This window comes from Chiloscyllium plagiosum, unplaced genomic scaffold (assembly GCF_037043375.1).
Source record: "Chiloscyllium plagiosum isolate Xiang-an unplaced genomic scaffold, Cpla_swu_hap1 HiC_scaffold_9, whole genome shotgun sequence".
Lineage (NCBI taxonomy): Eukaryota > Metazoa > Chordata > Chondrichthyes > Orectolobiformes > Hemiscylliidae > Chiloscyllium > Chiloscyllium plagiosum.
In genome coordinates, this window is record NW_028270147.1 from 6,744,158 (window position 1) to 6,759,568 (window position 15,411).

The 15,411-nt window shown below is 47.0% G+C and overlaps 1 protein-coding gene across 3 annotated transcripts in view; it reads left to right on the top strand.

Annotated features, from left to right (window-relative positions):
* Positions 1 to 368: 368 nt before the first annotated feature.
* uox (urate oxidase) overlaps positions 369 to 15,411 on the top strand; it is a 45,454-nt gene continuing 30,411 nt past the window's right edge. For all 3 annotated transcript variants that reach the window (XM_087990384.1, XM_043698616.2, XM_043698615.2), the window contains exons 1-2: positions 369 to 518; positions 11,290 to 11,505. In XM_087990384.1, coding sequence (XP_087846510.1) covers positions 486 to 518; positions 11,290 to 11,505 — 249 coding nt within the window. In that variant the 5' untranslated portion in view covers positions 369 to 485. The remainder of the gene's footprint in view (positions 519 to 11,289; positions 11,506 to 15,411) is intronic.

Sequence of the window (15,411 nt, forward strand, 5' to 3'; positions counted from 1 at the left end):
TGATCATTAAAGGAAAGCGCTAGTGTTTGCTTTATCGCCAGGCAGCATAGGCCTAACATCATTGGTAGAAGTTTTAGAGAGAAGTTGACAGTGTTTTACCTTCTGGAGGCTGGTGGGGATGTCACACTCACTGCCTGAAAGGATGGGAGAGGCAGAAATCCCCACTGCCTTAAAACAAAATATACCTGAAGGTGTTGTATCCTACATAAGATTAAGCATGGAGAGAGCTGGCCAATTGGGCTCTTTCTAGTGTCAATAATCATCTATTTTTTCCAGTTACAAACTTTCCACATTTCCATTTTGGATAATAAAATCAATGAGAGAACCACCTACGTTCCCATGCCGTCTGATGGAATAAAACCGGAGTGGTGCATCTACTTTAATGATTAACTAAAGGACAGGATGACTATAAAATACATAGATGTCGACAGACCGTTACAGATCACTGTATCCATTGGACAGGGAGACTGCCTGAAGTAAGGAAAATGTCAAACTCTTACTATCCTGCTTATCAAAAGGTACGTTGCAGAAGTGTTCATTATTTATGCGTCAAAACTTCTTGTCAAATTCATGGAATGGTGATGTTAATTTTGATGCAATTGGTTGAAACAATTGATTCATTTAAGTTCTCAAAATTATTTGCTGGCAGAATAGTATTTATCGCTGCTTCCTCCCAAAGCTCTTCACCTGTCTTGTATTTCTGTACGTGTCAGTGTGACTTGGTCTCCAGTATCGATTGCTCAGTGTACACATGTAAGGTCACCAATGTCTCACTGGGCCAGGGAGCTGCTCTCTCATTAGGCAGTTGAGGGTCACCATGTCTCTGGTGAGGGGAGAGAATGAGAAGGAGAATCGTTCATGGCGATAACAGCCGATTGGGAATTGAACCCATGGTGTTGGCATCACTCCACGTTGCAAACCAACTGTCTAGCCAACTGAGTTACATGAATCCCACCTACACTCACATAATGTATGAAACCACAGTGCTGAATCTAAGTTCAGGGTTCTGACGGTGCAGTGGTCGTGTCATAGAGATTTTATGGCGCGGAAAGAGGCCGTTTGGCCCATTGTGTCTGCACCAGTCATCAACCAGCCCTCCTTTCCTAACCCCATTTTCCAGCACTTGTCATGTCGCTTTGCATGCTATGGCATTTCAAGTGCCCATTCACAACGTTGACTGAGGGTGTTCCTGCATCAGGGATCCAGTACAACCTGTTCTTGAGACTGTCCTAACTTGATTAAACAGTGCATTCCCTACAACAGCACTGTAGGTGTCGCTCCGCCATCCAGACTGGTGGCTCAGCACCACCTCCTCCAGGGGCATCTCAGGTGATTGGGCCAGCCTGCCCATGTCTGGCGAAAAGAAAAATTGAAAAAGGTGTAACATAGAACATGGAACAATACAGCACAGAACAGGCCCTTCGGCCCTCGATGTTGCGCCAACCTACGCAGGGACTACGATGTTGTGGCCATCACGGAAACGTGGATAGAAGAGGGACAGGAATGGTTGTTGGAGGTTCCTGGTTACAGATGTTTCAGTAAGATTAGGGAGGGTGGTAAAAAAGGAGGGGGGGGGTGGCGTTGCTAATTAGAAATGGTATAATGGCTGCAGAAAGGCAGTTCGAGGGGGTTCTGCCTCTGGAGGTAGTATGGGCTGAAGTCAGAAATAGGAAAGGAGCAGTCACCTTGTTGGGTGTTTACTATAGGCCTCCCAATAGCAGCAGAGATGTGGAGAAACAGATTGGGAAACAGATTTTGGAAAGGTGCAGAAGCCACAGGGTAGTAGTCATGAGCGATTTCAACTTCCCAAACATTGATTGGAAGCTCTTTAGATCAAGTAGATTGGATATGGCAGTGTTTGTGCAGTGTGTCCAGGAAGCTTTTCTAACTCAGTATGTAGATTGTCCGACCAGAGGGGAGGCCACATTGGATTTGGTACTTGGTAACGAACCGGGACAAGTGATGGGCTTGTTAGTGGGTGAGCATTTTGGTGATGATGACCACAATTCTGTGACTTTCACCTTGGTTATGGAGAGAGATAGGTGCGTGCAACAGGGTAGGTTTTACAATTGGGGGAAGGGTAAATATGATGCTGTAAGACAGAATCTGAGGAGCATAAGTTGGGAGCATAGGCTGTCAGGGAAGGATGTCGTGGAAATGTGGAAGTTTTTCAAGGAACAGATACGACATGTCCTTGATATGTATGTACCTGTCAGGCAGGAAAGAAATGGTCGTGTGAGGGACCTTGGTTGACGAGGGAGGTTGAATGTCTTGTAAAGAGGAAGAAGGAGGCTTACATAAAGTTGAAGAAACAAGATTCAGACAGAGCGTTGGAGGGATACGGATAGCCAGGAGGCAGCTGAAGAAAGGGATTAGGAGAGCTAAGAGAGGGCATGAAAAATCTTTGGCGGGTAGGATCAAGGATATCCCCAAGGCCTTTTATGCGTATGTGAGAAACATGAGAATGACAAGAACGAGGGTAGGTCCGATCAAGGACAGTAGTGGGAGACTGTGTATTGAGTCGGAAGAGATAGGAGAGGTCTTGAATGAGTACTTTTCTTCAGTATTTACAAATGAGAGGACCGTATTGTTGAAGAGGAGAGTATGAAACGGACTTGTAAGCTAGAGGAGATACTTGTTAGGAAGGAAGATGTGTTGGGCATTTTGAAAAACTTGAGGATAGACAAGTCCCCTGGGCTGGACGGGATATATCCTAGGATTATGTGGGAAGCAAGAGAGGAAATTGCAGAGCTGTTGGCAATGATCTTTTCGTCTTCACTGTCAACAGGGGTGGTACCAGGGGACTGGAGAGTGGCGAATGTTGTGCCCCTGTTCAAAAAAGGGAATAGGGATAAGCCCGGGAATTACAGGCCAGTTAGTCTTACTTCGGTGGTAGGCAAAGTAATGGAAAGGGTACTGAGGGATAGGATTTATGAGTATCTGGAAAGACACTGCTTGGTTAGGGATAGCCAGCACGGACTTGTGAGGGGTAGGTCTTGCCTTACAAGTCTTATTGAATTCTTTGAGGAGGTGACCAAGCATGTGGATGGGGGTAGAGCAGTGGATGTAGTGTACATAGATTTTAGTAAGGCATTTGATAAGGTTCCCCATGGTAGGCTTATGCGGAAAGTCAGGAGGTATGGGGTAGAGGGAAATTTGGCCAGTTGGATAGAGAACTGGCTAACCGGTCGAAGTCAGAGAGTGGTGGTAGATGGTAAATATTCAGCCTGGAGCCCAGTTACAAGTGGAGTTCTGCAGGGATCAATTCTGGGTCCTCTGATGTTTGTGATGTTTATCAATGACTTGGAAGAGGGAGTCGAAGGGTGGGTTAGTAAATTTGCAGATGATACGAAGATTGGTGGAGTTGTGGATAGTGAGGAGGGCTGTTGTCAGCTGCAAAGGGACTTAGATATGATGCAGAGCTGGGCTGAGGAGTGGCAGATGGAGTTCAACCCTGTCAAGTGTGAGGTTGTCCATTTCGGAAGGACAGATAAGAATGCGGAATACAGGGTTAACGGTAGGGTTCTTAGTAAGGTGGAGGAGCAGAGGGATCTTGGGGTCTATGCTCATAGCTCTTTGAAAGTTGCCACTCAGGTGGATAGAGCTTGTAAGAAGGCCTATGGTGTATTAGCATTCATTCGCAGAGGGATTGAATTCAAGAGTCGTGAGGTGATGTTGCAGCTGTACAGGACCTTGGTAAGGCCACATTTGGAGTACTGTGTGCAGTTCTGGTCGCCTCACTTTAGGAAAGATGTAGAAGCTTTGGAGAGGGTGCAACAGAGATTTACCAGGATGTTGCCTGGAATGGAAAGTAGGTCGTACGAGGATAGGTTGAGAGTGCTAGGCCTTTTCTCATTGGAACGGTGAAGGATGAGGGGTGACTTGATAGAGGTTTATAAGATGATCAGGGAAATAGATAGAGTAGACAGTCAGAGACTTTTTCTCTGGGTACAACAGAGTGTTACAAGGGGACATAAATTTGAGGTGAAGGGTGGAAGGTATAGGGGGATGTCAGGGGTAGGTTCTTTACCCAGAGAGTGGTGGGGGCATGGAATGCGCTGCCTGTGGGAGTGGCAGAGTCAGAATCATTGGTGACCTTTAACTGGCAATTGGATAGGTACATGGATGGGTGCTTAAGCTAGGACAAATGTTCTATGTTCTATGTTCTAACCTGTGAACTATTCTCAGCCCATCCCCCTACACTATCCCAAAATCATCCATGTGCTTATCCAAGGATTGTTTAAATCTCCCTGATGTGGCTGAGTTAACTACATCAGCAGGTAGGGCATTCCATGCCCTTACCACTCTCTGAGTAAAGTACCTGCCTCTGACATCTGTCTTAAATCTATCACCCCTCAGTTTGTGGCTACGCCCCCTTGTACAAGCTAACGTCATCATCCTAGGAAAAAGACTTTCTAATCCCCTGATCATCTTGTATGTCTCTATCAAATCCCCTCTTAGTCTTCTTTCCAACGAGAACAGACCCAAGTCTCTCAGCCTTGCCTCATAAGACCTTCCCTCCAGACCAGGCAATATCCTGGTAAATCTCCTCTGCACCTTTTCCAATGCTTCCACATCCTTCCCGAAATATGGCGACCAGAACTGTACACAATATTCCAAGTGTGGCCGCACCAGCATTTTGTACAGTTGCAGCATGATATTGCGGCTCCGGAACTCAATCCCTCTACCAATGAAACCTAACATACCATACGCCTTCTTAATAGCACTATCCATATGGATGGCAACTTTCAGGAGCAGGAATCCTGATGAAGGGCTTAAGCCCGAAATATAGATTCTCCTGCTCCTCGATGCTGCCTGACCTGCTGTGCTTTTCCAGCACCACACTCTTTGACTCTGATCTCCAGCATCTGCAGTCCTCACCTTCTCCTGTACATTGATGACACCTCCAGTAATCATTGTGGTTCTGGACAGAGACTAGTTACACAAACGAATGGGGTCAAAATCCCTCAGAGATCAATAGGGAATACCCTTGCATCTAAATTAGAATATAGAACCATAATGCCATTAAAGGTGGGATCTCAAGGATTTTGACCCAATGACAGTGAAGGAACGTGGGGATATTTCCAAGTCAGGATGGTGAGTGGTTTGAAGGGGAACTTGCAGGGGGCTGTTTTCCCATGTACCTGCTGCCCCTAAAAGGCACAAGTCAGATGTTTCCTTCTAGATGGAAATGACCATGGGTTTGGAAGGTGCTGTCTAAGGAGCCTTGCTGAATTTCTGCAGTGTATCTTGTAGATAGTACACACTGCTGCTACTGAGTGTTGGTGGGGGAGGGAGTGGATGTTTGTGGATGTGGTGCCAATCAAGTGGACTGCTTTGTCCTGGATAGTGTCAAGCTTCATGAGTGTTGTTGGAGCTGCACCCATCCAGGAAAGTGGGGAGTTTTCCATCACCCTCCTGACTTATGCCTTGTAGATGGTGGACAGGCTTTCGAGAGTCAGGATTTTGTTTGTTTCATTGAGATCGCCTCTGATTCATCTAATCTGCCGAGAATATTGGTCCAATTTACTCAGCCTCTCATCGGACAAATGTCTCACTCAGGGATCGATTTAATGGAGCCTCGCTATTACTGTGAACATAAGTGTGTTGTTTCTTATACTTGGAGACTAAAACAATACCAACACAGACTTTAAGAAGCTGGAGATACTGACTATGATAAGTAGACTTTACAGCTTCTATTAATAGCACTTTACATGACCTTAAGACACCTCAAATGATTTTAGATTAGATTAGATTCCCTACAGTGTGGAAACAGACCCTTCGGCTCAACAAGACTCTAAACCAAAAGTTTAATCCTGAAAAGGTCTGACCTCCACAAAGGATTTCTAGCCATCACATTTCACTTTGTGGTTTTATTCTGTCATCTTCACCGAGAGACCAGGGAGACGTGGCGGACTTTTATGGAGAGGAGGCAGATAGTGCTGGAGAAACTCAACGGGTCTTTCAGAGAGGATAGAGAAAGCAAAATTAACATCTTGAGTCCAGTGCAAGTCATAGAGTCATAGAGATGTACAGCATGAAAACAGACCCTTCAGTCCAACCCATCCATGCCGACCAGATATCCCAACCCAATCTCATCCCACCTGCCAGTACCCAACCCATATCTCTCCAAACCCTTCCTATTCATATAGCCATCCAGATACCTTTTAAATGTAGCTATTGTACCAGCCTCCACCACTTCTTCTGGCAGCTCATTCCATATACACACCACCCTCTGCATGAAAAAGTTGCCCCTTAGGTCCCTTTTATATCTTTCCCCTCTCACCCTAAACCTATGCCCTCAAGTTCTGGACTCCCCCACCCCAGGGAAAAAAAAGATTTTGTCTATTTACCCTATCCATGCCCCTCATGATTGTATAAACCTCTATAAAGGTCACCCCTCAGCCTCCGACGCTCCAGGGAAAACAGCCCCAGCCTGTTCAACCACTGCCTAGACCTCAAACCTTCCAACCCTGGAACATTCTTGTAAATCTTTTCTGAACCCTTTCAAGTTTCACAACATCTTTCCGATAGGAAGGAGACCAGAATTGCACGCAATATTCCAACAGTGGCCTAACCAATGTCCGGAAATAGGATCACTGCACCCAAAACATCACTATTTTCTCTCTCACTCTCTCTCTACAGATGCTGCCACAGCTGTTGAGTTTCTTCAGCATTGCCTGCGTCCACAGTTCGGTTTTGTTATTACGACAGAGTTTTGTCTGTGATAACTTTTGACCTGTGGCTCATTATGGCAGCAAACTGTGAGGGGCTGGGGAGTGATTGGATTCAAGAGCCAAAGAGCCAGTTAAGAAACTTAACATTAACCATCTGCAGACTGGTCAGTACACAGAACTGAACATTCAGGGAGACAGTTGAGGGAAAGTGAGTGAGAAATTGGATAAATGCTTTGCAGAGGAAGGATGTGAGGACTAGGTGAGTGGTCAGCCTGCAAGGCTCCCTTGCAATGAGGCATACTAACATGATTTTAAAGAGTAAATTGTAATTTGCAGAAAATGTCATATGCTGGAGCATGCATCATCTCGGCTGTGTTGTCCATGCTGAGAGACTGAGTAAAGTGGGTCGATATTCTCTAGAGTGGGGAGAACAGGAGATCATTTCACTGAATCATACAAGATTTTAAATCAGAAACAAAAACAGAAAAGCTCAGCAGGTTTGGCAGCATCTGTGGAGAGAAATGAGAGTTAATGTTTCGGGTCACATGATCCTTTCTCAGTGTTTCTGATTTAAAACACCTGAAGTTCTTTCGGTTTTTATTTATATCAGCTTTCTTTATATTTTCACAAGGGAAGTGAGCATCATTAGGCAGCATTTACTGCCTGTCCTTAATTACCCAGAGGGCAGTTTGGAGTCAGCAGTCGGCCAGTCTGAATAAGGATGGCAGATTTCCTTCTCTCAAAGGCGTTAGTGAACCAGATGTGTTTTTCCAATAATCGATTTGATTGTCACATGTACCTAGGTACAGTGAAAGGTTTTATTTTGCATGCAGTACAGGCAGAACGTAGCATACAAAGTGCATTAGGGTAATAGAACAGAACATAGAAATAGAATATTACAGCGCAGTACAGGCCCTTCAGCCCTCAATGTTGCGCTGACCTGTGAAACCAATCTGAAGCCGACCTAACCTACAATATTCCATTTTCATCCATATGTTTATCCAATGACCATTTAAATATCCTTAAAGTTGGCGAGTCTACTATTGTTGCAGGCAAGGCATTCCATGCCCCTACTACTCTCTGAGTAAAGAAACTATCTCTGACATTTGTCCTATATCTATGCCCCCTAAAGCTATGCCCCCTTGTGCTAGTCATCAACATCTGAGGAAAAAGGGTCTCACTGTTCACCCAATCTAACCCTCTGATTATCTTGTATGTCTCAATTAAGTCGCCTCTCAACCTTCTTCTAACAAAAATAGCCTCAAGTCTCTCAGCCTTACCTCATAAGACCTTCCCTTCATACCAGGCAACATCCTAGTAAATCTTCTCTGAACCCTTTCCATGCTTCCACATCCTTCCTACATTTTGATGTTCAGAACTGCACATAATATTCCAAATGTGGCCACTCCAGAGTTTTATACAGCTACAGCATGGCCTAATGGCTCCAAAACTCAATCCCTCCACCAATAAAAACTAACACACTGTACGCCTTCGTAACAACCCTATCAACCTGGGTGGCAACTTTCAGGAATCTATGTACATGGACACCGAGATCTCTCTGCTCATCTACACAACCAAGAATCTTACCATTCACCCAGTACACTGTATTCCTGTTACTCCTTCCAAAGTGAATCACCTCACACTTTTCTATATTAAACTCAATTTTCCACCTCTCAGCCCAGCTCTTCAGCTTATCTAGTTCCCTCTGTAACCTGCAACATCCTTCAGCACTATCCACAACTCCACCAATCTTAGAGTCATCCATAAATTTACTAACCCATCCTTCTACACCCTCATCCAGGTTATTTATAAAAATGACAAACAGCAGTGGCCCAAAACAGATCCTTGCGGTCCACCACTCATAACTGAACTTCGGGATGAACATTTCTCATCAACCACCATCCTCTGTCTTCTTTCACCTAGCCAACAGAGTGAGAAATAAAATGTTACAGTTGCAGAGAAAATGCACACAGAGAGAGATCAACATTAAATTTAAAATTTGAGAGGTCCATTCAGGACTGTAATAATACCAGGGAAGACGCTTGATAAGTGATAGTTCATGGTCCCTGTTACTGATTATAATTATTAATTCCAGATTTATTAATTAAATGAATTTAAATTTCACCAGAAAATCAGGCTATTTAATATGATCATGGCTGATCAAGCAACTCAGTCACTTTGTGGGCGGCACGGTGGCACAATGGTTAGCACTGCTGCCTCACAGCGTCAGAGACCCGGGTTCAATTCCCGCCTCAGGCGGCTGATTGTGTGGAGTTTGCACGTTCTCCCCGTGTCTGCGTGGGTGTGCTCCGGTTTCCTCCCACAGTCCAAAGATGTGCAGGTCAGGTGAATTGGCCATGCTAAATTGCCCGTAGTGTTAGGTAAGGGGTAAATGTAGGGGTCTGGGTGGGTTGCGCTTCGGCGGATCAGTGTGGACTTGTTGGGCCGAAGGGCCTGTTTCCACACTGTAATGTAATCAAATCTAAAAAAACCCTTTGATCCCTTTAGCCTTGAGAACTATATCTAATTCCTTCTTGAAAACACTCAATGCTTTGGCCTCAACCACTTTCTGTGGTGGAGAATTCCACAGGTTCCCCACTCTCTTCATCTCAGTTCTCCAGATTCTCTATCCTTAGGCAGTGGTCCCTAGTTCCGGGCTCCCCAGTCAACAGCAATATCTTTCCTGCTTTCCAGTTCTGTTAGAATTTTCTAGGTGTCTATGAGATCTTGTTTATATTCCTCTAAATTCCAGTGAATATAATCCTAACTGATCCAATCTTTCTTCATACATCACTCCTCCCATCCCAGGGAATGAGTCTAATAAACCTTTGCTACACTCCCTCCATACCAGAACATCCTCCCTCGAATAAGGAGACCAAAATAGCATACAATACTCCAGGTGTGGTCTCACCAAGACCCTGTACAATTGCAGTAAGACATCCCTGCTCCTGTACGCGAATCTTTTCACTGTGAAGGCCAACATACCATTTGCTTTCCTCATCGCCTGCTCGCTTACTCTCAAAGTCTGGTAATTGAGGGACACTCAGCTCTCATTGTGCCTTCCCTTTTCCCAATCCAATACCATTCAGAATATAACCAGCCCACTACCAAAGTGGATAGCCTCACATTATCCACTGAGTTCACTGATCTGAGTTCAAAACAAACCATGGCAGATGTTGCAGTTTGAAGTCAATAAACATTTAGGGAAGGAAACTGCCATCCTTACCCAGTCTGGTCTGCATGTGACTCCCAGACCCACAGCGATGTGGTTCATTCTCAACTGCCCTCTGGGTATTTAGAGATGGCCAGTGACACCCACATCCTGGGAATGAATAAAAACATTCCCTGCTCCAAGTCCAAAACCCAGACTTCCAGGACGTGTAGACAGATTGGTCCCGGGCACTGCAATGGGGTCTCACTTCTATCCTGCATGGGTTAGGAGGAATACACCTAGCCCTGAACTCTCCCTCCATGACTTACCCCTTTAAACTAAATCCTTAGATTGCCCTTCAACTCAATTACTGTAAGGTCATTCCTCTCTGAACCTTTGTACTATTGATCTTATTAATTTAAAACCTAAATGATAAACCTTCAAATGATAAGCAGTATATATATATATATATATATATATATATATATATTTCACCCATGTAGCTGCTTCCTGTAGCCTTGAGTTACTTTTTGACACTTCCCAGAATGCTCCACTGTGAGACTGACTGCGGGACACTCTTCCCAGAATGCTTCACTACGAGACTGACTGTGGAACACTTTTCCCAGAATGCTTCACTGCGAGACTGACTGTGGGACACTCTTCCCAGAATGCTTCACTGCGAGACTGACTGCGGACACTCTTCCCAGAATGCTTCACTGCGAGACTGACTGTGGGACACTCTTCCCAGAATGCTTCACTGCGAGACTGACTGCGGACACTCTTCCCAGATTGCTGAAGATTGTCAATAGTCCATCACTTAAGCCTGGGAAGGACAGATGTTTTGGTTTTTCAGGAATTCAAGGGATAAATGGAATGAGCTGTAATGTGGATTTTCAGCATAATCAGCCATAATCATGTTGGGAAGTGGAACAGGCTCAATGGAATGAATGGTCTTCTCCTGCTCCTATTCCTTAATTTTCTAGGGTCTTAACCAGGTGCGCATCATATCCGAGGCTTGCACAGTTTTCCAGACATTATTTATCTTGGCTGTTGTCTACTAGGTCACATGCAAACTCTCCATGTGTGGTTCCAGCAGGTGGAAGCGTCTTTACAGTGAACATCGGTTTTTATGTGTACATTTTGTAGTGTTATTCTGTATTGCACAGTGGAATTTTTATACCAGGTACCCACATGATTACCTAAATTCCCTGGATTGATAGTCTAGTTCAGCCATCACATCTCTGATGTTCAGATACAACACTGGAGAAGATTCTGGAAGGTCTCAGGTGATGAGGGAGCATCTGTGGAGGATCAAAGGTTGGACTGAGTATTTCATGCCTCTCTCTCTCAGTCTCTCTCTGTCTCTCCCTCTCTCCTCAGGTACTATCCAAAGGAGCTTCACACTTCCAGAATGTTCTCCCTGATGGTTTTGACCAGATTATGTTTTCCTTTGCAATGCAGGGAGATGTGGAATTTGTCCGGACAGGATACGGGAAAGATGTGGTGAAGGTCCTCACGATCAGGAGAGAGGGAAAGCGTCATTACATCAAAGAGTTTGAAGCAAACATTCAGCTTACACTGAAGACCTTAAAGGATTACATGCATGGAGACAATTCTGATATTATTCCGACGGACACAATGAAAAATACCATTCACGCCTTGGCTAAGCTCAAAGGAGTAAGTGTGCTTCTAGGTTTTGTTGCTGTAAATGTAAAGTTGTGATAGTCCCATTAGAGAGAGATGATGTTGTTGGCTTATAGTAAGGGTCACCACAGGTCAGGAAAAGGGAGAGGGAGACAGTAACCACAGTCAGCCTGTGCTGTTGGCATCAGTCTGCATTATAAACCAGCTAGGAGAAAGTGAGGATTGCAGATGCTGGAGAGTCAGTCAAAATGTGTGGCGCTGGAAAAGCATAGCAGATCAGGCAGCATCCGAGGAGCAGGAGAGACAACATTTCAGTCATAAGCTCTTCATCAGGAATGTGGGGAGGGGTAAGGGGGCTGAGTGATAAATGGGAGGGGGATGGGGCTGGGGGGCAGGTAGCTGGGAAGGTAATAGGTAGATGAAGGTGGGGAGGTGATGGTGATAGCTGAAAATGTGTTGCTGGAAAAGCGCAGCAGATCAGGCATCATCCAAGGAGCAGGAGTATCGACTTTTCGGGCATGAGCCCTTCTTCAGGAATGAGGAAAGTGTGCCCAGCAGGCTAAGATAAAAGGTAGGGAGGAGGGACTTGGGAGAGGGGCGTTGGAAATGCGATAGGTGGAAGGAGGTCAAGGTGAGGGTGATAGGCCAGAGTGGGGGTGTGGGCGGAGAGGTCAAGAAGAAGATTGCAGGTTAGGAAGGTGGTGCTGAGTTCAAGGGTTGGGACTGAGACAAGGTGGGGGGAGGGGAAATGAGGAAACTGGAGAAATCTGAGTTCATCCCTTGTGGATGGAGAGATCCTAGGCGGAAGATGAGGCGCTCTTCCTCCAGCTGTCGTGTTGCTATGGTCTGGCGATGGAGGAGTCCAAGGACCTGCATGTCCTTGGTGGAGTGGGAAGGGGAGTTGAAGTGTTGAGCCACGGGGTGGTTGGGTTGGTTGGTCCGGGTGTCCCAGAGGTGTTCTCTGAAACGTTCCGCAAGTAGGCGGCCTGTCTCCCCAATATAGAGGAGGCCACATCGGGTGCAGCGGATGCAGTAAATGATGTGTGTGGAGGTGCAGGTGAATTTGTGACGGATATGAAAGGATCCCTTGGGGCCTTGGAGGGAAGTAAGGGGGGAGGTGTGGGCGCAAGTTTTACATTTCTTGCGGTTGCAGGGGAAGATGCCGGGAGTGGAGATTGGGTTGGTGGGGGGTGTGGACCTGACCAGGGAGTCACGGAGGGATTGGTTTTTTCGGAACGCTGATAGGGGAGCTGGTGGTGGGTTCCGTTTGGAGATGGCGGAAATGACGACGGATGATACGATGTATATTGAGGTTGGTGGGATGGTAGGTGAGGACCAGTGGGGTTCTGTCCTGGTGGCGATTGGAGGGGCGGGGCTCAAGTGCGGAGGAGCGGGAAGTGGAGGAGATGCGGTGGAGAGCATCGCCGATCACGTCTGGGGGAAAATTGTGGTCTTTGAAGAAGGAGGCCATCTGGGTTGTACGGTATTGGAACTGGTCCTCCTGGGAGCAGATGCGGCGGAGACGAAGGAATCGGGAATATGGGATGGCGTTTTTACAGGGGTCAGGGTGGGAGGAAGTGTAGTCCAGGTAGCTGTGGGAGTCGGTCGGTTTTTAGTAAATGTCCGTGTTGATTCGGTTGCCCGAAATAGAAATGGAGAGTCCTAGGAAGGGGAGGGAGGAGTCTGAGACGGTCCAGGTAAATTTGAGGTCAGGGTGAAACCAACACCTTCCACCCCGACCTCAAATTTACCTGGAACGTCTCAGACTCCTCCCTCCCCTTCCTAGACCTCTCATTTCTATTTCGGGCGACCGAATCAACACGGACATTTACTATAAACCGACCGACTCCCACAGCTACCCAGACTACACCTCCTCCCATCCTGCCCCCTGCAAAAACGCCATCTCATATTCCCGATTCCTTTGTCTTCGCCGCATCTGCTCCCAGGAGGACCAGTTCCAATACCGTACAACCCAGATGGCCTCCTTCTTCAAAGACCGCAATTTCCCCCGAGATGTGATCGACGATGCTCTCCACCACATCTCCTCCACTTCCCGCTCCTCCGCCCTTGAGCCCCGCCCCTCCAATCGCCACCAGGACAGAACCCCACTGGTTCTCACCTACCACCCCACCAACCTCCATATACATCGTATCATCCGTCGTCATTTCCGCCACCTCCAAATGGACCCCACCACCAAGGATATATTTCCCTCCCCTCCCCTATCAACGTTCCAAAAAGACCACTCCCTCCGTGACTCCCTTGTCAGGTCCACACCCCCCACCAACCCAATCTCCACTCCCGGCACCTTCCCCTGCAACCGCAAGAAATGTAAACCTTGCGCCCACACCTCCCCCCTTACGTCCCTCCAAGGCCCCAAGGGATCCTTCCATATCCGCCACAAATTCACCTGCACCTCCACACACACCATTTACTGCATCCGCTGCACCCGGTGTGGCCTCCTCTATATTGGGGTGACAGGCCGCCTACTTGCGGAACACCTCTGGGACACCCGGACCAACCAACCCAACCACCCCGTAGCTCAACACTTCAACTCCCCTCCCACTCCACCAAGGACATGCAGGTCCTTGGACTCCTCCATCGCCAGACCATAGCAACACGATGGCCGGAGGAAGAGCGCCTCATCTTCCGCCTAGGATCCCTCCATCCACAAGGGATGAACTCAGATTTCTCCAGTTTCCTCATTTCCCTTCCTTGTCTCAGTCCCAACCCTCGAACTCAGCACCACCTTCCTAACCTGCAATCTTCTTCCTGACCTCTCCGCCCACACCCCCACTCTGGCCTATCACCCTCACCTTGACCTCCTTCCACCTATCGCATTTCCAATGCCCCTCCCCCAAGTCCCTCCTCCCTACCTTTTATCTTAGCCTGCTGGACACACTTTTCTCATTCCTGAAGAAGGGGTCATGCCCGAAAAGTCGATACTCCTGCTCCTTGGATGCTGCCTGACCTGCTGCGCTTTTCCAGCAACACATTTTCAGCTCTGATTTTCAGCCATGTTGCAGGGTTGGATCTGGGATAAGGTGGGGGAAGGGGAGGAAACTGGTGAAGTCAATGTTGATGCCGTGTGGTTGGAGTATCCAAAGGCAGAAGATCAGGCATTATTCCTCCAGTTATCGGGTGGCTAGGATTTGGCGTTGGAGGAGGCCCAGGACTTGCATGTCCTTGGCGGAGTGGGAGAGGGTGTTGAAGTGGTCAGCCACAGGTCAGTGGGATTGGGTACGTGTATCCCAGAGATGTTCCCTGAAATGTTTGGTGAGTTGGTGCCCTGTCTCCCCAGTGTAGCGAAGACCACATTGAGAGCAGCGGACACAGTAGATAGGCACCGCACTCTTGAACTGTCCCACCTGTCCATCTTTCTGCCCATCTTTCCGTGCCACCCTCCCAACCTATCACCATCACACCTCACCTTCATCTACTATCGCCTTCCAAGCTACCTTCTCCCCAGCCCTACTCTCAGCCCCCTTGCCCCTCCCCCACATTCCTGATGAAGGGCTTATCCCTGAAATGTTGACACTCCTGCTCCTTGGATTCTCCCTGACCTGCTGTGCTTTTCCAGCACCACACCTTTTGACTCTTATAAACCAGCTGTCCTGCCAACTGAGCTAACCAACCTCCATAACTTGTGACAGTAACCCAGTCTTCCTTGCACACTAGACTATAGAGTCAGAATTTTACAGCATGGTAAGAGGCTGTTCTTCCCATCATGTCCATGTTGGTCATTAAGTGACCTATCTAATCTAACACCATTTACCAGTATAGGGCCCATAGCCTTGTATAATATAGCATATCCAAATACTAGTTAAATGGTGTCATGGTACTGTCTCCAGGGGTTAGTTAGAGTTTGAGCTGAATAGGCTGGGGCTGTTTTCCCTGGAGCGTTGGAGGCTGAGGGGTGACCTTATAGAGGTTTATAAAATT